Genomic DNA, 26,359 nt, shown 5'->3' with positions numbered 1-26,359 from the left:
ATTTTTCAACACTAAAGGTTCAGGGGATGTCACTTTAGGAATTTTAAAATGGTTTGTTGGGTTTTTTTTTTTAATCTCTCACTGTGATGGACTGGTGATATATCAGGGTGTATCCCTGCCTTTCACCCAAAGGTAGAGGTACACCCTGGACACCCACTTGACCCTAAATAGGGTATAGATAATGGATGGATGGAAAATCATATCAGTTAGTAATTAGAATAATACAAATGTACAAGCAAATGTTGAGTTGTCAGATGACATATGATATTACTGAGTCCCAAGCGCTAATAAACATCTCAATAGGTCACTTAGTTTAACTCCTGAAAGTTTAAATCCTATGGGACTGCTGCTCCCTGAACTGTGCCTCTTTCCATCTTTATTCTACAAATGTAGACTTGAGCTCCAGGGCAGTAGATTTATTTTTATTACAAATTATAATAACTGTAGTAATGTATTGTAAGACTGTAACAAATTATATTATACATACTCATAAATTCATCAAAGTCATGCATCTTCTAAATTTTATAATGGCACATGCACATCTTAGAGGATCTACTTTTCCTTTTCCTTCCATGAATTAAAAAAAAAAAAAAAAACAATCTGTAAGAGTCATCACTAAACATACAAACTTTTCGTAACACAGTCTGATGATTCTCTGTAGCAAATCCAGGTGCACTTGGTGTTTGATAAGTTAAAAATTCAGGGTCATTTATTTAGGTTACAATATGTATAGTACAATCCTGAGTCCAGTGTAAAAAAAAGACAAGAAGGGCAACGACACCAATCATCAAACATTGTGATCGACATTCTACAAAGTTTGAAAGACCTGAGAGTTCAGATCATTGACTGTTATCTCCATGCATTGCATACATTTGTATTCGGCATACATCTGTGTAGGTGCAGAATAAGGACCTGTGCAACATACAACAGCAAAGAACCTGGAGAATAAGGCATGCTGCTTCTTCTGACGTGCATGTATTAGGGAATGAGGGGGTGTGATTGTAGATGGGGGGAAAAGGGCATGCACAAGCCAACAAGACAAGTGCTGTATGTAGGTGTACAAGTGATACCATGTCACTGTGACATGTGAAAACCTTACACCTTTAAATTTAAACTGATATTGTTACTACACAACCTCATAGATTTAGACAAATCTTTTTTGCATATGCATATGTGTTTTGCATATATAGTCATTTAAGACCACTTTGTATTCATAAAAAAGTACAGAGTGGGAAAGTTTAAGAAAGGATTGTTTATCCTGGCTTCTGCAAAGCTAATCTTGCAGGCAGAGATCAGAGCTAGCTTGTCAGCAATGCAAGAAAATAAAAGAACTAACTAACTAATCTACATTAACTCTGAGAGCTAATGTAGATTAGTTATGGAAACAATTAAGTGAAGTATTTTCTGAAACAAACACGTGAGGAAGTAGCATTTTAACTGGAGTCTGTTTTGATTTTGAACAAAGAATGAACAGTTAAATCATTTCAGACTAAGATGCTTATTTCAATAACTATGCTACAGCAGGGTTACCTGCGCTGTACAAATGCAAGCACATGTTGAACTAACTGAAACATGAAACCTCTATTACACATGTGGCCAATGGTCAAGATGAAACAGGCAGAAGAAACACACCATTCATAAAATCTGAATTACAGGTCAAAAGCTGTGAGGCCTCAGTATGCAGACTTCTGCTGCAGTGACACATGCCAGATGTTTGTCAACTTGGAGGTAGTGAAATCCACAGAAGTTTACTACACTGGAAATGTTCTGTTCTGCTTTGCACATCTATGAAATCATCATCCAAATTCTGCTTAGAGTATATGATTCCAGTACTGTTCTCAGTGAGTCATTTGAGGTCGTAGTCCTGTTTCTCATTTGGTTAGCTCTTGGACAGGTGGAGTTTGCGGCGAAAATATTCTGGTGCTGCATCCATCAGCCAGTCTGCATCCACCAAACAGAGGTCTCTCATGTAGCAGCGGGAGGTGTGCAGCAGCTCATTGAAGATAACGTATGCTGGCTTGGCCTGGAAAAGGACAGAGGAGGGGTGGATGGCCACAGGCTGGTGGGTGTCCAAAGCTAAATAGCTGCCATCAAGCTGGAGCTCAGCAGCGTTGATGAACATTCCATGGGCAAGGCAGTGGCGAACGTTCCCTGTGTCCGCCCCACACGACTCTAGCTTCAAATTCAGCTGTACAAATAAACAACAAATATCAAGTGCTTAGTTCTCAATAAGGCTGAATGGACATGAAAGTAAGGATGTCAAAACAAGTGCCAGTATGAAAACACTGATCGAAAAATTACACTTCTGCAACAAGCAAATATACACTGCAGATGTTCGGAAGAATATATCATCATATCAAAATCGTTTTCATGGTATATCAAGTCTGTGCACAGAGCTGTGGCTGGCAGTTTTGTGTGTTTACCTCTGCATTTACCCTTTTTCCACCAACACAACTGAAGTGGAAGCTCAAAGCTGGAGCTAAGCCAGTTCAGAGCTGGTTCAACTTGTAAAACTTTCAAGAGAGCTACAGAGAAACCAGGGAGCCACATAATTACATCACTGTAACATCAAGCTCAAGCTCTGTTGCATCTGCATCTTCAAGTTAAAATAGCAGCCCATCAATTTTGTTAGAATAGTTATAAATATTGCTCCGTTTCTCCAGTGTCAAACCTGCAACCGTGTGACACAGACTGACAAGAGTAGTGAGCACAGCGTGCAGACATATAAGATAAAGCTAACATTAGTAACTACTCTGCCACAGGACAGTAGGTTCATCTCCCCGACCTGGACAAAACAAACTTTTTTTTTAAAATTTAAGACATGAAGTCTTTAGTGCTAACCATCTCAAGTTGCTCAAGTGAAAGGTTTGAAAGGTATCAAAGGTTTTTTGTAACTTTTTCCCACACACAGGGAGTAGTACTCCACAACTGCTTTAAAAATACTTTTAAAAATCCAGTGGAGAACACATCCCTGGTTTTAGCCCACACCAGGTGCAGTGGCCAATTATATAATTGGAAATATTTAAATATCACTCATACTATAAAAGTGTTCATGTTATCTTATTTTGATAGTTGCATGAAGTAAAGCACATTTTCCTTTGATTTTTCTCTTTTAGCAAACTAATACCTAGCGATAGAGAATCTTGTGCACTGATATGTAATGCCCAGCCCTGTATTGTCATGTTCACACAGTACACCAATGGACAGGAAGTTACAGATGCATACCTTAAGGCAGATTTCTTTAAGTTGCGCCTGGACCTCTTTCACCAGACCCATGTTCCTGCTGTTGACAAAGTTTTCACGACACCAGTCCTTTAACAGGAGGCATACACTGTATTATGATATAACTCAGAAACATTATTGGATTTTTTTGCATTTTGCTTCATCTCATACATTTCTTCCCATACTCCTCCAGATAAATTCACCTTATTACCACTAGCTTTCTTGAACGCTCTGTAAATGTTGAGGAGTGTCATGTGGTCTCCTTCGCTGGAGATGAACTTCTTGCGAGCTGCCTGCACCTCCTCCCGCCGGGCTGGAGGATTATACAAGACACTGTCCACCGACAGCAGGGACACAATGCTCAAAATCTCCTCAGAACAGGAGTAGTCCGGGGACAACAGGATGGTCTGTGACACAGAGCGAAAAGAGCATTAAGCATTGAAACTAATTTTGGGTTATGTCCATGTGACCCATGTGGTGCTGTGGTCTACAGCCTGTCAACCTACAAACTGATCAGAGCAGAACCCATGTAAAGAACTATCATAGTATAGTATCAGTAAAGCATTTATTACCTTTGCATATCTGGGCTCTAGAGGGAAGCTTGCCATCTTCTTTCCCACAGGAGTGAGGAAAACCTGCCCCTCCTTCCTCTCCACAGCTCCCAGCAGCTCTAAATGCTCCACAGCAGAATGGATGGCCTCTGGGATGAACATAACAGGTTAGTACAACCTGCCAAACCCTCCTGGGTGAGCAGGGATTCATGATTGACAGCATCTTACCTGGAGAAGGCTTGGACATGAAGTCAAAATTCAAGACATCTGGAATCCCCAGAGCCATGAGCTGCAGCATCACACTGGCCAAGTTACACCTGCAGCACACGCACACAAATACACACACATACAGTTAAATAACACAACACTCAATCACTATGACCTAAATTTATCAACAAGTGGAAAAGCATATACAGTACTAAGCTTTATTAACTTTATGATTCTACACATCCTACCTCTGGATCTCAGGCACAGTCATGGGGAGGAGATCATCAAATTCCTGCTCGGTGTAGAGACGATAGCAGGAGCCAGAGTCCTCCCTGCCTGCCCGACCTGCCCGTTGCCATGCCTGGGCTTTAGAAACCCGCTGCACTGCCAGCACTTCCAAACCGCTGTCTTAGAGTCACACAACCCATGTGCAATAACACAAGAACAAAAGATCTGAATAAAAACAATACAAATACTGTTTGTGTTATAAATCTAACATATTTCTGCTCTTATGTTTTGGAGGATGTAATCAATTGGTATTTGATTCAGTTAAAAGAGAAGGCAAATTTTAAATACTGGGTCACATATTGGGAAGAGTCAGGCATTCAGAAGTTTAGAGTTCTAACTAGGTGAGTGTAGACATTTACCCAGCTGGGTGCTCCAAGATAAGAAGTAGATAATTAAAGCATGAAATTATTGGATTTTGAAATATTGGTTAATTAACATGTAAAGAGATTTTTACTTTCACAGCTGATTGTGATGAAACTAAGTTATCTCTTAGCCCCCTTCTCTTAGACCCCTTTAAATACCCATACAAGAATGTGTGTGTAAAGACTTCTCTTCTCACCAGGATTGAAACGCTTGGCCTTCACCATTCCTGTGTCTATGACATATTTGATCCCAGAAATTGTTATTGACGTCTCAGCAATGTTGGTTGAGAGGATGACCTTCCTACAACCCTGTAAAAGGGTAAAAAGGACAAATTTTTTTTATGATGTGTATGATAATATAAAATTATTTGAAAAAGTAATTTCTAGGTGCATGGAAGCAAGGCACCATTATGCAGCAGCCCTGTATTTAAAATAGATGTAAAGCTTAAACAAATACTTAGTGAGAACAGTCTTGTATAACTTTCAAACATTGCCTCTGAAACTGAAGCTACTATTTTTTTATTTTTAATAAACCTATAATTTTGTCTGTGCTACTCTTCTCCTGCATGTTTATTTCTGCCTTTACCTTGGGAGCTGGCTGGAAGACCCTGAGCTGCTGTGCTGGAGGCAGAGATGCATACAAAGGGATAACGACCATGGGACCACAGCCATCAGGGAGATGTTTGGCGATGTCCCGGCAAGTCCTGGCCAGAGCCTCTATTTCTTCTTGGCCTGTCATGAAGACTAAGATATCCTGGGACAGGGGCGCCTCCTGCATTCAAACAAAAGTGTATTCTATTCTAGTGTCAAGACAAATCATAGTACATGAACACACATCCAACCTGTACTCCTTATAATTACTGTTATCCCACTTATTGCAGAAAAAATACAATAGAAGAAGTAAGACTACCTGATGGATCTGAAAGACAGAGACGAGTGCAGCCTGCAGGTAGTCTGACTGGGGCTGCTTAGTGTAGTAGATCTGAATGGGATGCTGCCTCCCCTCCAGGTACAGTACAGGTGATTTATTGAAGTATTCTGAGAACAAATCCACATCCATGGTGGCTGACATCACTATAACCTGTTCAGGTTACAAAAATAAATTAATAAAATGGAAATACATGTCAACACAACAGAAGCAGAACAGCATGTATCGATGAGCAAATCACTCTTATGACAAAACAAAATGTTTCCAATGACAGTAAATCATTTTAGTAAAACCAAAGGAGCTGGGAAATATCCTCCTACCTTCAGGGGAATTTTACTGAGTTCTCTGCGTCTACGCTGAGCGGTCTTAACCACGCCGAACAACACATCAGTGTGCACGGTACGCTCATGAGCTTCATCCAGGACCACCACAGTGTAACGCAGCAGCAAGGGATCTCCGATGGCCTCGCGCAAAAGCATGCCGTCTGTCATGAACTTCATCTTTGTCTCGGTGGAGGTGACATCCTCAAAACGCACCGTGTAACCAACCTGAAGAGACATGTGATGATTTACTACTCGCAGCACAGTAAAGACCTTAACTTGATTCTACTGTAACCAACAAATATATCCCTTCACAGGATGTTCAAAAATGTTCAGTATATTAGTGTTGTGCATAGGTCTCTGAATAGCTCAGCTCTGGATGATTATGATAGATATGCTGTTGATTAAGCCTTTATTGTCAGGACTGGACTAAACGCTTGTGTGTGAAACCTGTTTACTGTGCATACCAGCTTTCCAAGCTGAGTCCTCTTCTCCTCTGCCACCCTTCCTGCCAATGAGATTGCTGCAACTCGACGGGGTTGCGTGATGGCAATGATGCCCTGTCGTCCGATGCCAGCCTCGTAGAGATACTGAGGGATCTGAGTTGTCTTCCCAGAACCCGTCTCCCCTGATATGTGACAGGGAATTGGCCAAGTTAGGCAAAGTGTGAGAATTACATTAGAACATGGAGACATTTTCTTCACACTAATGAGAAAGAAAAAAAATACATTCAAATCTAGATGTATAATATCAAAGTCAACAATATAATCCCCTTCATAATGGATTTTGTCTTTAAGTTGAGCCTTTGCAGCTCAGCAGAGTGGCTGTGAGCAGCTCACCTATCACAATAGCATTGTGAAGCTGTCTCAGCTGGCTCTGCAGCTGAGGTTTCGCCTGGTAGATGGGAAGCTGTTTCCTCTGGACGTCTATCGGAGTGGTTGCATTTTCCTTTCTCGGCAGCAGCATTCCAGGTTTATTCTTTTCGAGACGGAAAAAAACTGACCCCGGCTTAAATTTTTTAGCCGGAGGAGGGTCGGGGTCGTGGGGCATGGTCTAGAAAAAGTGACTCTAAGCGCAACACCTTTGTGGTTTTTCTTCTTGAGATTCTGTCAATACCGAAAAGAAGCAAAAAGTTTTTTCATAAACACACACAACCAAGCGTCACTGCGGATATTTTGCTACCTCTGCAAAAACGTCCCCACGTGGTCAAACTCGGCGCAGATGTTTGACGTCACAGACGTAGAGTCAATTTTAACCCGAGTCAGGACTATCAGGCACTTTCATATAAACAGAGGAGATGATAAAAGCTCATTGTTCTGTCATGGAGCCTAATGTTCCTGTCACACTGACTACAATAATAATCTTGTGCTTACATGTGGAAGATTTAACCTACCTAAAAAAGGCAGGAATAGCTGGAATTACCTGCTGGACTCGTCTGCAGTTACCCAGTATGTTTAATCTAAGTATCTGTTTGTGCACCTTCCTGTAGCACAGGTACGACTATGACGTCCACTTCCTCATGTATAAAATGATATATAAAATGCTATTGCTGATAAGAACACAGGCTACAGCCAAACCAATGAAGCCCATCTATTAATTTCCCTTCAGGGCAAAACCAACAAAAAGTCCCCGTGTCTGTGTCTCCCGACCCACCTATCCCTGTGCAGAAAGTCTGTGCTTATGGCATGTTCACGGACGTCAAGGAAAACAATAACAGTTTGGTTTAACTAAGCTACAGATACTCAACACGATAACACTCAACAGTCTAACAATAACATGTCGATCCGTTACAGTGTGCTGTGTTTTCACTGTAGCTGTCACAAAATCTATTCATATAGAAAAGGAAAAAACTGCATATCAGAAAAAATGAATGTCAGGACTGTTTCTGCAGCCACCCGAGGGCAACAATATGACTTTACCTCACAGACAGGCTGTAAGTCTGTTCTATATAGTCTGTTCAGTTTTGATGCACTTTTGATATAAGTATGGTGGAGACTGAAGAAATTAGGTGTCTTCAAAAAAAACGAAGTAACCATTAGTATTAGGGCTGCAACAAAGACTATTTTAATCATGCATTAATTAGACTTTTACAAAAGAATATAAAGAAGTCTGTTTTCATTTTATTACCAAAATATGAAACTTAAACAACGAGTTCACTTCACATTTAATAAGAAATCAAAGGAACTGCATTATTTACGGGTGAGGACATTTAAACAGATCTTAAATGTTATTACATTAAAAAAGGCACTAGTTTACTAGAATTTCACACTTAAATCAAGGTGAGTGGCTCATTAACCCTAACGGAGGGACATCCTTTCAGATATGCACTTGAACATTATCCTGGTGAGCTGCATGTAAGAACACATAGGTCCCAGCTGACCCTGCTCCTACAGCTTTCTACTGTGCAAATAAAGACTTGCCGAAATCAACTGGATTTTGAGACTGCATTACACTTGGACAATCTCCCGTTGTGTGCTGCATATGGTAAAACATTTATTCAATGTGGACTGACATCAGATAAACCAGAAGTCTGTCTGCTCAGTGAGATGCTCAAGTTACTGCGTCAGTTGGCCTGAGAAGCGTAAACATTTTCCTGGGTGACTGATTGTCTAACACCATAACAGAAAAGCTACATCAAGAAGGCTCCACCACTTTCCACATAACAGTGGCCAAGCCAGCCTTCCTGCTGGAGAGAGACTCTCACCTGGTGCATGAGACTGGTAGCACTGGGCAGCACTAGACTGTAAAAATACAGTGAAAATATGTAAATATACAATATAGCAGAATGCAATATTGTCTATTTTCACTTTGTATATATATTTTTCTTTTTTAATATATATTTTTCTTTTAAATACCTTGTTTTTTATTTTAGTTTTTCTGTTCTGCTCGTATTATTCTTTATCTTGTTAGCCTTACTTGCTCCTGTGACAAAGTAAATTTCACAAATACAGGTTTCTCTTAATGTATCTTAAAAACTTTCATTACAGTAAAAGTCACTTTCACTCTTCTGTGCTTCTGCTACTTTCATTTCTGCAGCTGCTCACTGTGTCACCGTTTGCCATGACAAACAGCTGCATTACTAGACCTAACTAATCAATGATTGCATTTGTTGCCAACTATTTTAATACTCAATTTGTGTTCATTTTATTGATTAGTTGTTGCAGCCCCAGTCTGTATTGGTCCAGGCAGTGTGGCATGCAGCACATGCCTAGTGTCACACTAGTATGACTTTTGATGAGTCAGTGTTATTTTGAAAGGTTTTCTCCGTTGCATTAGTGACATCTAAGGAAACGTTAAAGCACTAACATGGTATTGGTAGAAGGGTGTGTTGTTTACACTCAAACAATGCTGTGAATGTTGATGCCACAATGGGGTACTATAGAAATGTTTTGCCTTCAGAGGAATTGTGATTAAGGAGTGTAGTGCTGTAACTGTCAATGGCTCAGTCCCAACAGGTGAAGCAATAACTAATTAATTAATTAATTGGTAACCCTTCCTTTTACTGTCCCCTAATTCCTAAGAATTTACTTGGTAAATAAAGGGAAACCTACAGTATGTGATGGGTAACTATCATCTGTAACAAGTAGGTAAATACAGTGTAACTACAGATGAAATCCTAAGAAAAACCTCCATTGTTACCCCTCAAGTACCTTTCAGTTGTAAATGGATTATGTTGGTAATAACTCAGACATATTTATACTAAGTAAAACACAACTATTTACTAGGTAAAGGTAGGTGAACTGAAACTGGACTGTAAAAGAAAGTCTTGTCTGTTTTAGAAGAAACAGATTATAGTAGTTACCCATCACATACTGTAAGTTTCACATTATCTACCAAGTAACTTCTTAGTAATTAGGGGACTGTAAAAGGAAGCGTTACCTGTTTATTGAGTTTCCCATTATCAGAAGTGGAATCCTTTGTATTTCTTTGGGTGGCAGTATGTATCCTCACTAGATTTTCTGTGTTTAAATTTTGCTGTATGAATAAAGAGGGTGTCCAGTTCCCAGAGTAGCATGACACACAAGATGCTGTAGCAGCATATTCCAAAGTTATAATTTGTATCTAATTTTACTTTTTGTTTGTTTTGTAGAGTTTTGCGACTAAATCAGGGCCTACATGACTAACTTTTGACCTCTGCTGACTGCAAAGTCTATTTTGCAACCACAATTCCTTAATTATTTAATGTTCCCTTTTCTCTGTGGTTGTACAGATACTATTCTTCCTACAGTCGTAACCTCAGCAACTTTCAGTTCATCATTCATAGAAATCCCTTTTCAGACATTATCAGTGGCAGATTGATGTTGCAGCACTTCGAAAACCTGGAAGGAGATTCCAACTTACTGACTGATCAGTAAATGTTATCCCATTCGCTGTCAGTAATAACCAAGGTATCAGCCTAAGACTCACTTTCACTGCAAGCTACACACTGCAGGTCAGCATACATTTATTACATCCTGCCATAAAATGTGAATTTGGATATTCATATCTAAGGTTTAGATGAGCTTATGTCAGTAGATGCTGATCGTGTCCATCTTCTCTGATACAGTTTGAACTGCCATTTTAGACACTGACAGCATGACTAAAAGATGATTTCTTGCTTATACAATCAGTCATTCTAATAATTCTCACGTAGACTGAAAAAAGCACTGCCATAAAATGTAGTCTGTTATATTTCTCGTGGTGGGCCTCTAAACATAGTAGTTTATGCCAACTGGCATGCTTTATATTATTTCTGCTGCAGTTTTGTAGGTTACTATTTTGATCATCATACAGCCTCTTTTTGCAATCCTTGTAAATATCCTTACTATCCTGCCAAATCCTTGCAATCCTACCAAATTCTAGTCATGGCCATTTTGTGGGAATGTCCAATGTATATGTCTTTTTGGAATAGGCTTTAACCGGATTTAGATTTGGATTTTAAACCTGATTCCAAAATAAGATGTTCATTTATTAATCTCTGGAGATTAGAAAGCACTGTGCACAAGTCAGGAAAAACATTTATATTAATATTTCAGGTTATTTATACTGAAATAGAATAGATTACCTTTCTATTATGAAGCCACTTCTTTTCCCTAAGAGTGAAGATTAGAAATGCAAAGCACCTCACAGTAAATGAAAAGAGGGAAACTGTTGAAATGGGAGAAACCCAAACTGTTTTTCTGCATATTCCCACACAAAATGATGATAAAACGTAAGAAGGCTTAATGTCTGCCAATGGTGACATGAGGGCAGGCAAAGAAGCTGAACTGTGTGTTTGTTTAAATGTACGTGGTTTCTATCTCTTCCTGCAGGAAAAGCATGTCAGTAGAAACGATAAAGCACAAGCAGGAGGTCCAGGGCTTGTGTGGCAGCTGAGTTATGTGATTATGCAATAAAGTCAGGTCTGAATTTCATCAACGTTTCACCCCAAAAAAAAAAAAAAGACTTACAGTAGAGAGAAAACTATTGCATTGATCAGATACAGTGATCAGATGAATGGGAAGATCAACAAAGGTGACTGACAGAAAGAGAGAGAGACAGAGAGAGAGAGAGGAAGCAAAGGGGGGGTAGAGAGAGAGAGAGAGAGAGAGAGAGAGCATGTGGGTGGGAGGAAGTCCTACTCATCAGGACTTCTCATAAAGCATGAGACTTATTTACAAAAGGCAGAGAGGACGTTTTCCACTAGCGAGGAGCGAGGCAGAGCAGAGGAGATCAGGAGAGTGAGAAGTGGCATTTGTGTTATTCTATGAAAGGGTTTATATGAAATCAGGGTGAAGCTATAGACCCTCCTCCCTGTGGGTCAGCCCATGAGAGATGATGAAGAGCCAAATCACCAATGCCATTTCTGACTTCTTCTTCGAGTATGAGACCCCGCGCCAGGTGTTGGTGAGGGACAGGAGGGTGGGAGTGGCGTGCCGCCTGATCCAGCTCGGTGTCCTAGGTTACATTATTGGGTGAGTCCCATGTATTTGACCTATCTATTTTTTATTTTATTATTTTTTAGAGGGCCAACAGGCAGGTTTGAAGACAGAGCAAGTTTGCATTGTCTTGTATGTTTCGGCTTGCTCGTAATACACAGACTGCTATGGATGTGACCTCCAGAGTGACCCTGCAAATTCCAACAACTTATCTTTTTGTTTGGCTGGGCTAGTCAGAGTGACATAATGATGGCTTGATTTTACACTGCTTGCACTTATTTAAATTTTCAGAGGTTGTCGCTAAGTTTGAGAAATACATATCTTGCCAGGTACTGTTTACAGTAGGCGCTGCAAACAAATATTTACAAGATAGCTTTATACAACTGATTGAGTACGGGCAGAAAGGAAGACATCTGTTATTATGTGCCCTTCAGCATGGCTTTAAAGAATACTTCTTGAGCTAATCATTGTCTCCACGAACCTGCCTTGACATGTTGGAGTCATTCACTAGAAATCTGGTGGAGAGCATCCAGATTTCTGTTAGTTTTACTCATGGATTGTTTGTACATGTCCATGTGTATTCATGTGTATCTGTGTGGGTGAGATTGTTATTTTCCTGCTGTGTTTCTGCACCTCTAAGCAGCAGAACCTGAGGAGCTGTGTGTGATGAACACGTTCAGACATATGCTAACACAGATAATAATCAGCTGCTGCACGGCGCAGAGATGTCTTACCTTCTGCTGGTCACCAAAAATGAAAAAGAGAAAAGACCATCTTAAGAAAATCTTCTCTTGCTAATGGCAAAGTATATTTAAAAACTGATATGAAACGGCTCAAAGTTAGTTTCTCTTAGTGATTCATATCTTATTAAAGTGCTTTAATCGTGAATAATCTCTCACATCAGAAAAAAGATGGTGGTGATCAATATCTGCTGATGTTACTATGAAATTTGGATTTGATTTGCACTGTGTACTGATAGAAAGAAAAAGGTAAGCAGCTGCAGTGTGTTTCTCTTTTAGTATCAAGGCTCTCAGCTCATGACTGAGCTCCCTCCTGTCACCTGCCTTTTGCAGGCATCAGGCCCCATGTGGGCAGTGATGGGCACGAGAAGAGATGTGATTATAAAACTGTGCAGATTGTCCTCTTCAGGATTCCAGCAGTAGGTTGACACATTGGAGTGACTGTCACTCTGTGTGTCTCAGGCAAAAGCAGGGAACCGATGAATCACTGGTTGTTCTGTCAGGAATTTTAGATTTAATTTTAACCTTAAATTTGCCACAAATGCATCTATTTTTTACTCCTTAATTTTCTAGCTTTAATCAGCAAATTATAGAAACAATTTGTAGTTTGGGGCAGCACGGTGGATGAATGGTTAGCACTGTTGCATCACAGCAAGAAGGACTCGGGTTCAAAACCCATCAGGGGCCTTTCTGTGTGGAGTCTGCATGTTCTCCCTGTGCTTGTGTGGGTTTTCTCCAGGTACTCTGGTTTCCTCCCACAGTCCAAAAACATGTATGTCAGGTTGATTGGTGACTCTAAATTGCCCATAGGAGTGAGTGTGAGTGTGTGAGGTTGTTTGTCTCTATGTGGCCCTGTGATGGACTGGGGACCTGTCCAGGGTGGACCCCTGCCTTTCACCCAAAGAGAGCTGGGATATGCTCCAGCAGATCCCTGTGACCCTGGTTAAGGAATAAGCAGGTATAGATAATGGATGGATATAATTTGTAGTTTAGGGCAAACAAATTTTAAAGTTATATTTTTCTCTCAAATGAATTTTTCCTCATATATGACAACTGATTCATTCTTAGTCAACCAAGGTTTGTGAGTGCACATAAAAAAAATCACATGAATGGTTTAAAAAATATTTTATATCAGTTATTAGTTAATTATTAGTAATCAGTAAAAATATCTTAATAGATTTAAATATCGAAGATTAAAAATGGAGAAAACAACTGTTTGTATTTCACAGAGATTAACTGAAGGTTGATAGTTTTTTCAAAATAAGGACTAATCTCAGTGCCACAGTGTGGTGGAAATAAAGGGCCCTCCGCACATCAAAGAGCCTTTTCCCTGCCTCCTTGCTCTCCTTCTGTCAGAGCAGATACAGACATCACTTAGACTGCTGTTTTGAAAGTTGCCTCCATTATTTCACAGTCATGGCTTTCTATATTCTCTTAATCTGCTGCTTGTTCTCCATTTTTCTTCAGTGTAAGCGCTGACAGAATCTGATTTTCTGAACTGATAGAAGTTGTGGCTTTTTAGCTCATTTTGTGTTTCTTTTTTCACTCAGCAGTTTGAATGATGTTTCTCTGTCTCTCAGTGTAACGGGCTTTGAGTGGAATGAACAATACATTCTGTTACGTGCTCCAATACATTCTGTAGGATTTTTCCTTCACTTCCGATATAAAATCATTAGTCATATCTACATACAGAATTTTCCAGGTTGACATTCACTTTTTCATGTATCTCTAGGCCACAAACACAATGAGACAGTACAGTCTGTAAAAGGTGCTGCAGCTCATATCCTTTACACAAGTAAAAATACCCACACAATGGAAAAACACTTCATCACAAGTAAAAGTGAAAGTACACAGCAGTATTATGAGAAGACAGCTAAGGTAGAAAAAGTATTAATTGTACTTCAAATTGGCAACTGCAACTGAATTTTTTATTGTAAATTGCATCATTAGATTGATTGATTAGATTAGATTTGCACGTGCCCCTGCAAGGTGTGCTACTGGGATGCGGGCTAGCTGTGCAGAATGTCGACATCACACTGTACAAGCCCCTGCTTGTAGGATTAGATGGTTGTTTGGCGTGGGGAGGGAGTCCGACCTGCTGACAAGCCTGACAGGATGTTTTCTGTGTCTCATACAGGTGGGTCTTTATCTATGAGAATGGCTACCAGTCCACAGACACGGCAATCAGCTCAGTCTACACCAAAATGAAAGGCGTGGGTTACACCAAAATAAATGGAACTGAGAGCGTCTGGGATGTGTCTGACTATGTCTTCCCCCCACAGGTTGGTATCACATTGTGATAAAGTCAACAGCTCATTAATCAAACTGTCAGGGCGATTACACATCAGGCTGAATAAAAGAAGTTCCTGAACACCAGATTCTGATGAAATTCAGGGTTTACTCACTTTTTAAATATCCATGTCAGCTTGATTTTATGCCAAATCCAACGAGCGACGTCACTGGGATGAAACATCGAAATTTACTGTGGGTTTGTGAATTTGACGCTCTGTCAGCATTGGAGTATCTCTGTCACTGCATGCATCTGTAGAGAACCACGCCAAAACAAATCAAAAGTGACGTGCTGGTCAAATATATTTCTTGGTTTACTGAAAATGGGATCTGTTATCTGTGGGAAAAAGATACAACGAAGGTCGTCACGCTTGCTTTGAAGTGTGGGTGTGAGCCTTTTTTAATTCAGACTGACATTTGCCATATTGGTTTCGGATTAATAAACCAAACCACCAAGATGAAAAGAGCACTTGTAATCAGATAAGTACCTTCATCTTTATTCTCCTGTGTGTATTTCCCACACAGACCTAACTGACTTTACCACTTTACTGGGTGTTTTCATGTGGTAATGGTTTAGTTTGTATAGGCCATACTTCATGTTCTGAGTCTGGGCTCTGTGACAATAAACACCAAGTTATCAGTGTTGTCACCACATTAAGAACAATGGCCTGGACATAAACGCTGTAAACAGAGAAACAACATATGCCTCCCCACACCTCTAATGGTGTACTCAGAAAGGGCGAAAGGGGAATTTTAGAGGTGGTGTGAGTGCATACAAAGTGAGTGCATACAAAGTGAGTGCATACAAAGTGAGTGCATACAAAGTGAGTGCATACAAAGTGAGTGCATACAAAGTGAGTAGGAATGCACAATTAGCCAGAAATGTGCTCAGCACAATCTGCATTTGATGTAAAGACACAACAAAAAAGAAGGGAGAAAGAGAAAGAGAAAAAACTGTTCTGAATTCAGTCACAGGCTGAGCATCCGCTGCAGCTCTTATTGGCTTTAAACAGCAGAGTAAAATTGAGAACAGTGACCTTGTAACTGTATGTCTGAGCTTTTAGTGGTGCCGCTAGGAAGGTTGTTTTGTTTCAAGGATTTATGCAAAACAAAGCAGTCTCCTGGCTCTCGATAACACTTACCATAAAGATGTGAGAGTGGTCTCCTTATTTAACTCTCAGCAAGAAAAGAAAAATTAGTGACTCTCAAAATATAAACACAGTCCTTGTTTTATTCCTAAAACTCAGGGAGACTCATCTTTTGTGGTGATGACAAACTTCATCATGACAGAAGGTCAGCAGATGGGAAAGTGTCCAGAGGTAGGTTAAAATGTTGCTTCAACTTCTGTGTTTGTCTCTCTCACTGATCTTCTCCTCCGCTCTGTTTTCTCCTTCTTCCTCTAACTTAGACACTTCCATAAATAGTACAACAAAACGGAAATTGTGTCTCATTCCAAGACTGTCTGTGTAATTGTGTGATTGTGTAGTGGTCGACTAGCAGCAAAAAGTCTTTAAAGGTCTTTCAAAATGTAATGGCTTCGGCATGCCAGGGGATTCTGTATGCAAAATGAATGCAAGACTTTATTTTCATGTTGTCATGTTGTTTTCAGGTGCTGGTTTCTTAATTTCCACTAACTTGTGTAGCCAACTGACCCCAATCTTTTGTTTATAACAGCTTGGAGGAAAGTACAGCTGCCGCTCAGACTCTGACTGTGAAGGAGGGAGTATTAAACGTACGGGACATGGTAAATCCTGACGGCCTAACAGTGTGTGACCTCAGCAGTCCTCACTGAGTCTGCCCGTCTGTTGCCCAGCTCAGATCAGTCTAGATCTCTGACTTTTAATGTTATATGTTTCTTTTGGTTCACAAGAGACAAAAGACTTCTTAACATCCTTAAAGGCACCAAAACAGCTGACAGGACAGTGATGTGCAGTGTCAGATAGAGAATCATGTCAGGTTGTTCAGCTGTCTGTTTGTAAAGTGGGTTGTGGCTCTTGACTGCTATAGGATGGGCTCATGCAGTAGAAACTAAAATACACTAGATCTGACTCGTCACCGCAGCTACTAAAGTAAACATTTAAACTCATACATTGCTCTTGTCCAGCATTGAGAAAAAAAACCCTGATTACCATCAATAACGCAAGTCGTAGGAGTCATGTGTTTATATTCTGGCTTTGCTGATCAGTGAAGCGTGCAACTGAAACCCCGCCTTAAGCAAGTATGCAAGTGTCCTGTGCATACACACATCATAAGCACATGATCATAAGACATTCCAATCAAACACGCGCTCAGACCACATCGTCTTCAGCACGTTCAAACATAAAGTATGGAAAGTTCAAAAAGCACTCACAGAAATTTGTTGTTAACTTTAATAAGCCAAAGCTTTAGGTCTGTCTGAATCAGATCTGTCAAATTCACCTTGAGGTGCCAGTGTCCCTTTAGAGGCAGTGTAATGTCTCTATGCTTGTAGGGAGGTAAACAAAAGGGGGCACTCCTGTAGCCAAACAGACTGGTGGGCTTCAGTGAAACGTCAGAGACTGAAGCTGAGTGACCTCAGTGTGTGGACTCATCCAGCACATGATGAGGGGGGCTGATAACGAAGCAGGAAATTAGATGTCGGGATTAGGGGAAGATAAAGGAAGCAGTTTCTCAGCTTTTGCTTTGCTGCACTTTTATATCTTGCTGCTCTTGATGTTAATTCATGATAAGAAGAAAGGGAGAGGCAGAAAATGATTAGAATTGCTTTTATGTTAAAGTTGACTTTTTCTTTCTCTTTTTCTGCTGCTTGAAATGTTATACTTAATACTCGAAATTTTAAATTTTGTTTGTAATGATGAACTCTAAGCTGATTCTCTTTCAAGGACAAATGACGGGGGTCTGTGTGAACAAAACTAAAACCTGTGAGGTGGTGACTTGGTGCCCTGTTGAGGATGATAGCAGCATACCATAGTATGTAGAAACCCTCACATACTGACTATTAAATTTATTGCTCTCTGGGATTGCATTGCTGTCTGTACATGACTAATAAGTGTTCATTTATGCTGAATACTTATATGAAGCTTCTCAGCATTGTTTTTAATTATCTTCCATTATCCTTTCCAGTCCTCCGCTGTTGATGTCTGCAGAGAACTACACTCTGTTCATCAAAAATTCTGTAACTTTCCCCTTATTTGGTGTCAAAAGGTGATGGACTTCATTCACATCAAATAATATTTAGCTTTATCTTTTAATAGGCATACACCATCAATTTCACACATAAAGGTTAAAGTGCTACTCAGCCTGTGAAAACAGTTGTATAGCATCGTCTTTGGCTCTAAAGTAAAGAGTGAAGTAAAGCTTTTTTTCATTTTCCAGCCTGTTGATCTAGGCTAGAAGTTTGAAATACCTGTCCTAAAGCTTCTACCAGTCCAAGGAGATCTCATAAGTTTTGTTCAATTGCATTATACAGATTGTAGGATACAGTATTTTTGGTGCTTGACTTGCACAAGGAACTACAGTAGAAGTCAGGTTATCTTCTTTTCTGCTGCACTGATATAGACATGTAGCCCATCTTTATAAAGGTGGGCTATATAAAGGTAAATCAGTGTAGCATCAGTTACTTCAAGATAATAATAATAGTAAAAAAAAAAATCTGTATATGTACCTAAACAGATATTGTATTTTCCTGGAGTTAGCTTTACAATGTCCAATTTTGTGTTTTCAGGAGTAACCTGGTGGAGGGTATTGATACTGGATACATCAGCAAATGCATTTATCATCCAGAAAATGATCCACTGTGTCCCATATTCAAACTGGGAGACATAGTTAAATTTTCTGGGTTCAATTTTGAAACAATAGCCAAATTGGTAAGTTTGCTGCATGCAATCTTTACTGAATGGTTAATATTCTCATGCAGGTGCATGAGAACATTTTCACTGTATGTGGTCATAGCTGCACATTTTGTTTCTGAAGGTGGTAAGGGAGATTGTATAAATGATTTATTATGTGCTTGTGTCTTGACAGGGAGGGGCCATTGGTATTGTGGTTGACTGGACATGTAACCTTGACTTGGATAAAAAGTATTGTAAACCGGAGTACACCTTCCATGGTCTGTATGGAAACGCTGATGAGACTGATGTAACCAGAACATCAGTGGGCTACAACTTCAGGTGTGGTACAGTTCACTGCATTAACACAGACTCAGGTGTTTCACTCAGAAATATAGGCCCAAGTCTATGTTTACGGTCCTAGCTGTGTTGTTTAAGCAATAGTTCAACATTTGTGGAAAATGTTGCCATAAGATGGCATCTTAATATTTTTTTAGTATGAATCTGGAGCTAGCAGCTGTTACCTTACTTTAGCATAAAGACAGAAAAGAGGAAATATCTTGCCTAGTTCATTTTCCAAGATGTTTTACCACACAATATAACCACAAAGTGTTGTTTTTCTGAACAGTTTGTTTATGTACAGAACAAAAAAGACATTACATTATGTGATTAGTGAGCTCTAGAGGTGCTGGTAGGCAGATGTTGTCTTTGTGCAGAGCCAAGCTGTTTGAAGCTTTTAACTCTCTCCTCTTCTAACCCTCGTCAAGAAGACATGTTACACAAAATGCAGAACAATTTTTGAAACAGGTTTGACACTGTTGCCATTTTGTTTGGTCATTTCCTGTTACAGCATTTGCTTTTCCTCACTAAAACAGCTCAATGTCATGCTCTAAAATTTGTTTCAAACTGTCACTTTTTATTGTTTAATGGTTGAGGATAAGCTATTGTTTTGTCCTATAAGCAATATATTTGCAAATGGAGGGTAGGGAATATGTGGTAACATAATCTGTTAATTTCTGTTTGCAGGTATGCAAAGTATTACATGGAGGGCAAAGTTCAGAAAAGAACTCTTTTCAAAGTGTTTGGGATAAGAATTGACATTATTGTGCAGTCACTGGTAAGTATTACATTTCACTTAAATAGTATTTATTATATATTGTCTGTGGGACGTTGGAACATTGACAATCTGTCCTTCACAGGCCAGAAAGTTTGATATTATTCCAACCCTGACAGCTATAGGTTCTGGAGTGGGGATTTTTGGAGTGGTATGTTGTACCTTGACTAATACTTGCAATAATTATTTTTTTTGTCAGTGGAAAACTTTGGATACAAACCAACAAATGACTTCCTTAAATTAAATGATTTCCTTAATTTTTTCAGGCAACTGTCGTGTGTGACTTGGTTCTGCTGCATTTGCTGCCAAAAAAAGAATTTTACAAGAATATGAAATTCAAATGTACAGATTCACATATACAGGTAAGCTCTACTCTATGTATAAACTCCTAATCTTAAATGCATTACACTGTCATCAGTTTGAAGACAAGATGGAAGCCGATCAACAAAGCATTGGGCTGCATACTGCTTTATCTGAACAACTTTCTGATGTATTTCAGCTATTGTGAAGGGGTACTACTCACCAGAACTAGCAACCCCACTAGCAACTGAGCAGTAAATAAAAGCAACCATCAAATTAACACTGTTTATTCCCATAAGACTGGAGACAAGAGCAGAACTTTCTAAGATCACTACGGTGCAGACATTTATCTGGTATGAGATGCAGGCTCCTGCTCTTCCACTCAGACAGCTTTCACTGAAACACACAGAACATTTTGTATTCACAGCATGACAGCGTGTCACTTGGTTTAGAGACAGGCGCCTATTACACCTTTGAAGCAAATGCAAGACAAGTCCAAGGCACTGACAAGTCCAACGTGAGTGTACGTAGAAATCTAGACACTAGAGTAGTTTTTGTAAAAATGTGTTGCGTTATGTTCTGATGGGCTTGGATCCTGTTTTATATTACATGAGAGGCTTAATGACTTCTGTCCTGTGGCTTTTACTTTCATTCTTCAGGATCCTGATTCAGAGGCAGGTAGCATAGAGACTGAGCTTTCCAAAGTAAGAGAGTTGTACAGTATATTTCTGATACGAATACAGTCTTGGTGATGCTTGAAGTCTCATTATGTTATTCTTTTATAGAAGTGACATGGGAGCAAACTTTGAAGCCAACAACCATGCTGCTTTGAAGGTGTACTACACTGGAAGCCTGCAATGGGAAAGTGAACTGAAAAAGACATATACAATTGACAATGCTCCATTTCTCCATTTGTTTTTTATACCTTCAAGCCACAACATTCTCCCGCTGTTAAAGCCATTCTGCGTGACACCACAGTCACTCTGTTGAGCCACAGATAGCGTATGTGTACTTTCATGGGTGTAGCTCGGTTTGGGTTTGTTCATACTTTGGGTGTAACCTCCACCTCTTATTTGTCCCTGTGTCTGTACAGTGATAGAACAATTTCTGCCACTTCAGTGCTCTTATGTGTACACAAATTGTTCATAAATCCATTGCCTCTGTCACTGTCTTTGTTTGTTATTTACAGTTACCCACTGTCAAGGTAACCCATCCCTTGTGTCCACATTGTGACTGCCATTTCAATTCAATTAAAGAAGTGCACTCATATTTCTGTTTTTTTCTTTTGTCTCACTATGATACAGGCAAAATATTCAAAAGATTCAGATTTTCTTTTTTATTGTCTCTCAATATGTTTAGGTGTACAAAAAGCATGCAAAAAATAGCTTCTTTATATATTGGTACATATTTACATTGTAACAACTTCATTCTGTAAGGTATACCATGCTTCTTTTTTTTAAATGAGCAACTTTCCGTATGTAGGCAAGTGAGTACATTCAGGGACATGCACAAGACAACATGAGACGCACATCCAGAAACACAGAGCAGCAGGCACAATCGACACACAGATTAGGACTGGTTCATAGGGCATACAGCAGTAATTTAATAGTCCCTGACTCGCTCTCTCACTGTCCTCCACCTTTGGATATAATTATGACCTGATATCATGCGAAATCAGTCCTATCACTCACTTCCTGTGCAGCAACTATAGCAACTGCACCCACTGACTTTTCTTCTGTGTTTCACTGCTGTAACAGCCCTCAGCTAGAAAACACAATCACCACTAATGCTGTACAATTAATTAATTAAGCCAATTTAGCAGGCTCAATCTACTGATCAGTATGTGCAGAAGTCATTTAAAGGGGGATGCAACTGCACAATGTGTCCAATACTTATGATTGGTATTCCCTTGAAAATCATGGGGAATCAGACATTATATATTATTATCAAAGTTTAAAAAAAAAACAAAACAATTAAATTATTAAAATAGCAAGAATTCTCTATCAATCTATGCAGAAATGGTTGTGACGTATATAGACTGACAGACCTGACGGATAAAGAAATATGGGAAATAAAACATTTTTGCAAGTATGGTTCAGTTAAAGAATGAATTATAAACCACAAAAACAAAAAGGCTTCATAGTGGTGGTGTATTCTGCACATGTAACATGTCTTCAATTACCCATCGCCTAATTTTTTGACACAATTCATTATGTTTGAGGTAATATTTCATATTAAAAGCTATTAAATGTTAAGTATTGGCTGGGTGCTTTAGAAGACTGGAATGGAAGGCAAGTAGGGGACTTTGGAATAACTTTCCCTACTTCCAAGATGTGTGAAAAAAGAAAATATCTAAAGACATATAAACTCTTTCAGCAGTAAAACCCAGAAGTCCCTTGGATCTATGGATCTTGTCATCGTATGGATGTGCAGAACAGCTATTCAAAATCTCATTACTGCATCTGTTACAGCATTTTGACACAGACGAGAATAAGTTAATGGAAAATTGAAACAGAGTTTCATTTGTAAAAATTGCCAAAAACCAAGCAGTGATGCTGTGACATGCAGATCAAAGAGCAATGCATCAAAAGTACAGGAGAGAGAGAGAGAGAACATACTGATACACAGTAAATATGGTCCTGTACAGCTGAACCACAGATCACAAACTGTACATTGTTCCATGGTTGGCAGGTACCAGTAGTGTTGTATTTAATCACAATAATTTAATAAGTATGTAAAGTGCAGATATTTAAATATAAGCACTGTTTGAGCTTAACCTTAAACAAACACAATACACATAAAAGGATGACTGGCCTGAGAGCTTTGACAGCAAATGAGCCAATAATGCACAGATGATTAAGATGACAATAATATTGCACCACTGACAATGACGAAACGTCTATACAATCACACAAATGTAAAGCTGGCAAAACCCAGATTAATCCATACAAGAAAGAGCATCAAACTGTTTTAAGCAAATAAAAGCACAGTATATCAGACTTTTGGTTCAATCAGCCCTTCAGTGAAGGTTACCCTACAAACAAACCTCAATACCCCGTTCCACATACATCACTCTCAGCGGGAACAAAAAAAAAGGAAAAGCATTATCAAATGAATGACCACTACCCTTAATTTCAGACTGCATATACAGACATTACAGACATTTAGACATGAAGATATGCATTTATCCTATACAAACAGTGCTTGTCCCAAGATAGTTTTACATTCTCCATTAACCATGACAATAAATTTGAATTTACTCTATAATGATTTTATGCATAACGTCCTTACCTCTGGACATATACCCAAAGACAGAGGCTCAATAACAGTATGTGAAATACTTTTCCATTTAAATTAAACCAATCCCTCCCCCTCTTTTGTGCTTCAGTTAGCATCCCTCACTGCAGGATACTGATTAATAGCGGAGCTAAGCCTTACCCTCTCGGTTTCTTATCAGCCACACTGGGGAAGGAACTGAAGTGTATGGGGAAGTGTTGTTGGCAGCCTGGGCCTAATCATGACACTGAAATGCTCCTTCTAATTGCATTTCAAGTGATCAGAGCGCTTAGCCTGCCAAACATGCAGCCTTTCACAGGGGCAATGCACAGGGCGGTAAAGGATAAGGAAAGAATTGAAATGGAGTTATATAAACATTTTTGCGAGGCAGAGCTGCTGTGGAGGCAGAAATGTTCTCAGTGATTTAATGCAACAGAAACAACCCACAGAGCTGCCTTTTTTAAAGTTAGCAAACCATGTTAAATGGAGAACAAATTATTATGAATAATATTCTATTTAGAAACTATCTTTGACACTGTTCCCCGAACTGCTTCAAAACATGAGTAGTGAGTAGTAGAGTAGTGGGTCTGTACGACCATTGATAAAGACAAAGTATAAAGGATATAAGATGGTGTAATGTAATTTAAACATTTCTATATTTATCATTTTCACAATAGCCACCAATGTCTAAATATGTAAATTTATATTCAGACGAAGGTAAAAACCCAAAACAACAAAAGGTTAAACTTGAAATATAATAAATGCAATCTTGATATCAGGTATTTGGGATTGTTTTATTGTTATTCTTGTTATGATGTAGAATAAAGTGAAGGACAAAGTTTTGGTAAGGACAACATTTAGTGTGTTGGGACAAATAACTCCCTGAAAAAAAGTGGTCCTCTGAGGACACCAGAGAAATGCCCGTGAAAGGAATACTGGGTATAAAATATTAAAAAAGACCCTTCCTAGCTCTCCCAAAGAAGTCAAAAAACCCTCCCCTCAACAAAAAGATGCATAACTCATTGCTTTTCTGATCTAATCATTCAAATGTAGTTTCATATGAGTTGATTCAGTTTCTTTTGCAGCAGCACTCCTTGATATTTAATTTGGACAATGAGAACTTTTATGCCTTTAAATCAGCTCTGCACCCAACAGTGGATAATAAGAAGTACACTATAGAGTAGTTCATGACCCCTTTTGCACACTCTGTGTTCTGTTCACACTCCTCATCAAATAACACGTACTTCAAAATTTCTGTCTCAATGATTTTACATCAAATCACAGACTATGGTATGAAAGGAAAGAGAAAGTGAGAACTGAAATCATCACACAACCACATAAAGCAGGAGAAGAAGCATGAAATGACTTCGAACACAAAAATAATTACACATCACACAGCAGGAAAAGTCTTGGAAATGTATTCCAGCATAGCAAAGCCCCTGCCCTTTCTGTTCAGTGACCTTCATGGATGATTTTCTTTCCTTCCTGTTAGAGAAGCTCAAACAGGACTCTGTAAGGCAGTGCAGGAAAGACCTTTTTAACCTTGCTTCAAAATAAAAGCTACTAATGGTGCACATATACAGCAGGCTCTACGATAACAGTGACGAAACTTCAAGACATCTATGTACATTATTAAAATGACTGATCACTGATCAGAAATTAAAAGCCCTGTAGTTCACTAGAGACTATATAGTGTCAATAACATTTTACATGCTAGAATCTGTGATGAGTATTGAAGAGAGATTTCTTTTCTTTGCCAAGCTTGTTATGACTGTGACAGGTTGGCTGTAAATGACTCACTATGGACATGGGTTTAAAAACACTTAGAGTTTGTTTCTTTTTCACAGTGTAATGTTAGCTTGTCTGTAAATGATGCAGAGTTCCTCTTAACAGTTCACTGATGCCAGTCACAACAGTAAGCAGTTGAGCAGTTTGAGACAAAAAAAAAAACACTGCAAATCGAACTTAGTGGCCAGAAACGCCAGTGGAGAAGGAAAACAAGGAAGAATAAAGCAGGCCTGAGTGTCAACATTAACACAAGCAGTGTATCAGATTTAAAACCTTCAGAGTTTTCTCACAATGGTAAGCCTCTAGTGTGTCACTGGTTTGAAGGGAAAGTGCGGATGAAGGGGCGAGTGCACAGTAATTCAAGCAAAACGACAAATAGGATGGTGTTTAAAACAAAATTGGGAAACTCAAGAGGAGGGTTCATCTTCATGCAGGTCTTCCAGCTCGCCTTCTCTGGGACCATCACCTGTGCTGCCTTTTCTGAAAGAAGAAATAAAAGAGGCACAGAGAGAGAAGCAAATCAAAAAGTTTCCAGCTGAAAAACCATAGTGAGAGATCTACATGATCACACTATTAAGCTCAGGTTTTCTCTCTCCAAAGGCAAGAGTGCAATGAGAGAAGCTCTTTTTCCTACTTGATGAATGTTAACGACACAGAACGCTTTATCAATGTAACACAGCATTAAAGGACAGCAGATGGAATAACTCTCTGAGATGACAGCTGGGAAAGGGCTGCTGCATCACGTCTTGTGATGGGGATAAGCAAGAGATAAGGGGTCTAAGATGATGATGGGTGCAGCAGCTGTTGGATGGCAGACACACAGCGAGCTGGACTGTATTGCACAAAGTGTTACCTGAGCGAGGGGTGAAGTTTTAAAGAGGGCCGAAAGGGCCACGAGTCCCTGCAGCAGAGTGGGAGAAAAGATGAAAAAGTCACAGGTGAGAGGGCAACAGTCTCCTCAGGGGGTCATAAACATGGTCACTGGCAGAGTAGACCTTCCTTACATACCACCCAATGCTAAAATTACAGTCTACAGTGATAATAACAATAAATGCTTAACTTCCTAAGTTACTGTTTCTAAAATGTGAAGAATTTGCCAGTTGCCCTACATCATAACAAGGTAATTTCAATATTTTAGATGATTGCATAATCATTTTTTGACCTTTTAACTCAGGTTTGGTTTATATGTTGCTCAACTTTGCACAAAGAAGCTTTTGTCAGTGTCCTAATGATGCACTGTGTTGTCACACTTGGACTCTGAAGATATTAAG

The 26,359-nt window shown here is 39.3% G+C and overlaps 3 protein-coding genes across 8 annotated transcripts in view; 1 reads left to right on the top strand and 2 right to left on the bottom strand.

The window, feature by feature from the left end:
• Positions 1-406: 406 nt before the first annotated feature.
• dhx33 (DEAH (Asp-Glu-Ala-His) box polypeptide 33) lies at positions 407-7,112 on the bottom strand. The gene is made up of 12 exons (XM_026329037.1): positions 6,718-7,112; positions 6,346-6,506; positions 5,879-6,106; positions 5,541-5,711; positions 5,217-5,402; positions 4,828-4,939; positions 4,229-4,388; positions 4,002-4,090; positions 3,795-3,922; positions 3,426-3,629; positions 3,226-3,312; positions 407-2,188 (listed from the first exon to the last, which is right to left on the bottom strand). The coding sequence occupies exons 1-12, from the start codon at positions 6,926-6,928 to the stop codon at positions 1,880-1,882; spliced, it is 2,046 nt and encodes a 681-aa protein (XP_026184822.1). The 5' UTR covers positions 6,929-7,112; the 3' UTR covers positions 407-1,879.
• A 4,373-nt stretch (positions 7,113-11,485) lies between these two features.
• p2rx1 (purinergic receptor P2X, ligand-gated ion channel, 1) lies at positions 11,486-21,293 on the top strand. 3 transcript variants are annotated; one of them, XM_026327930.2, is made up of 14 exons: positions 11,486-11,811; positions 14,653-14,797; positions 16,052-16,123; positions 16,479-16,536; positions 17,666-17,753; positions 17,907-17,987; positions 18,508-18,649; positions 18,807-18,952; positions 19,637-19,727; positions 19,810-19,875; positions 19,991-20,086; positions 20,452-20,541; positions 20,684-20,728; positions 20,810-21,293. In XM_026327930.2, exons 1-14 carry the CDS (start codon positions 11,672-11,674, stop codon positions 20,813-20,815), a joined length of 1,266 nt encoding a protein of 421 aa, XP_026183715.1. In that variant the 5' UTR covers positions 11,486-11,671; the 3' UTR covers positions 20,816-21,293. The 3 variants fall into 3 exon arrangements, with proteins under 3 accessions (XP_026183715.1, XP_026183714.1, XP_026183716.1); XM_026327929.2 differs by having other exon boundaries at positions 11,488-11,811; positions 16,479-16,548; XM_026327931.2 differs by lacking the exon at positions 20,452-20,541 and having other exon boundaries at positions 11,490-11,811; positions 16,479-16,548.
• Positions 21,294-21,345: 52 nt separating this feature from the next.
• The window catches only part of camkk1a (calcium/calmodulin-dependent protein kinase kinase 1, alpha a), a 57,112-nt gene continuing 52,098 nt past the window's right edge, over positions 21,346-26,359 (bottom strand). For all 4 annotated transcript variants that reach the window (XM_026327926.2, XM_026327925.2, XM_026327927.1 and 1 more), the window contains one exon: positions 21,346-25,568. In XM_026327926.2, the coding sequence (XP_026183711.1) occupies positions 25,496-25,568 (73 nt within the window). In that variant the 3' untranslated portion in view covers positions 21,346-25,495. The remainder of the gene's footprint in view (positions 25,569-26,359) is intronic.

This window comes from Mastacembelus armatus, chromosome 14 (assembly GCF_900324485.2).
Source record: "Mastacembelus armatus chromosome 14, fMasArm1.2, whole genome shotgun sequence".
NCBI lineage: Eukaryota > Metazoa > Chordata > Actinopteri > Synbranchiformes > Mastacembelidae > Mastacembelus > Mastacembelus armatus.
Note: the sequence above shows the minus strand (reverse complement) of the source record. Positions and strands in the feature narration are given on the sequence as shown.

Bases quoted from the DNA above. Each gene is read 5' to 3' on its own strand.
- dhx33 (XM_026329037.1), bottom strand. From the start codon at position 6,928: ATGCCCCACGACCCCGACCCTCCTCCGGCTAAAAAATTTAAGCCGGGG. The intron at 4,940-5,216 runs GTAAAGGCAGAA...ACCCTTTTACAG, and splicing joins TCTTCCAGCCAGCTCCCAAG to GGTTGTAGGAAGGTCATCCT. The intron at 3,630-3,794 runs GTAATAAATGCT...TCTGTGTCACAG, and splicing joins TAGAGCCCAGATATGCAAAG to ACCATCCTGTTGTCCCCGGA.
- p2rx1 (XM_026327929.2), top strand. From the start codon at position 11,672: ATGATGAAGAGCCAAATCACCAATGCCATTTCTGACTTCTTCTTCGAG. The intron at 17,988-18,507 runs GTGATGGACTTC...TTGTGTTTTCAG, and splicing joins CCCTTATTTGGTGTCAAAAG to GAGTAACCTGGTGGAGGGTA. The intron at 18,650-18,806 runs GTAAGTTTGCTG...GTGTCTTGACAG, and splicing joins TTGAAACAATAGCCAAATTG to GGAGGGGCCATTGGTATTGT.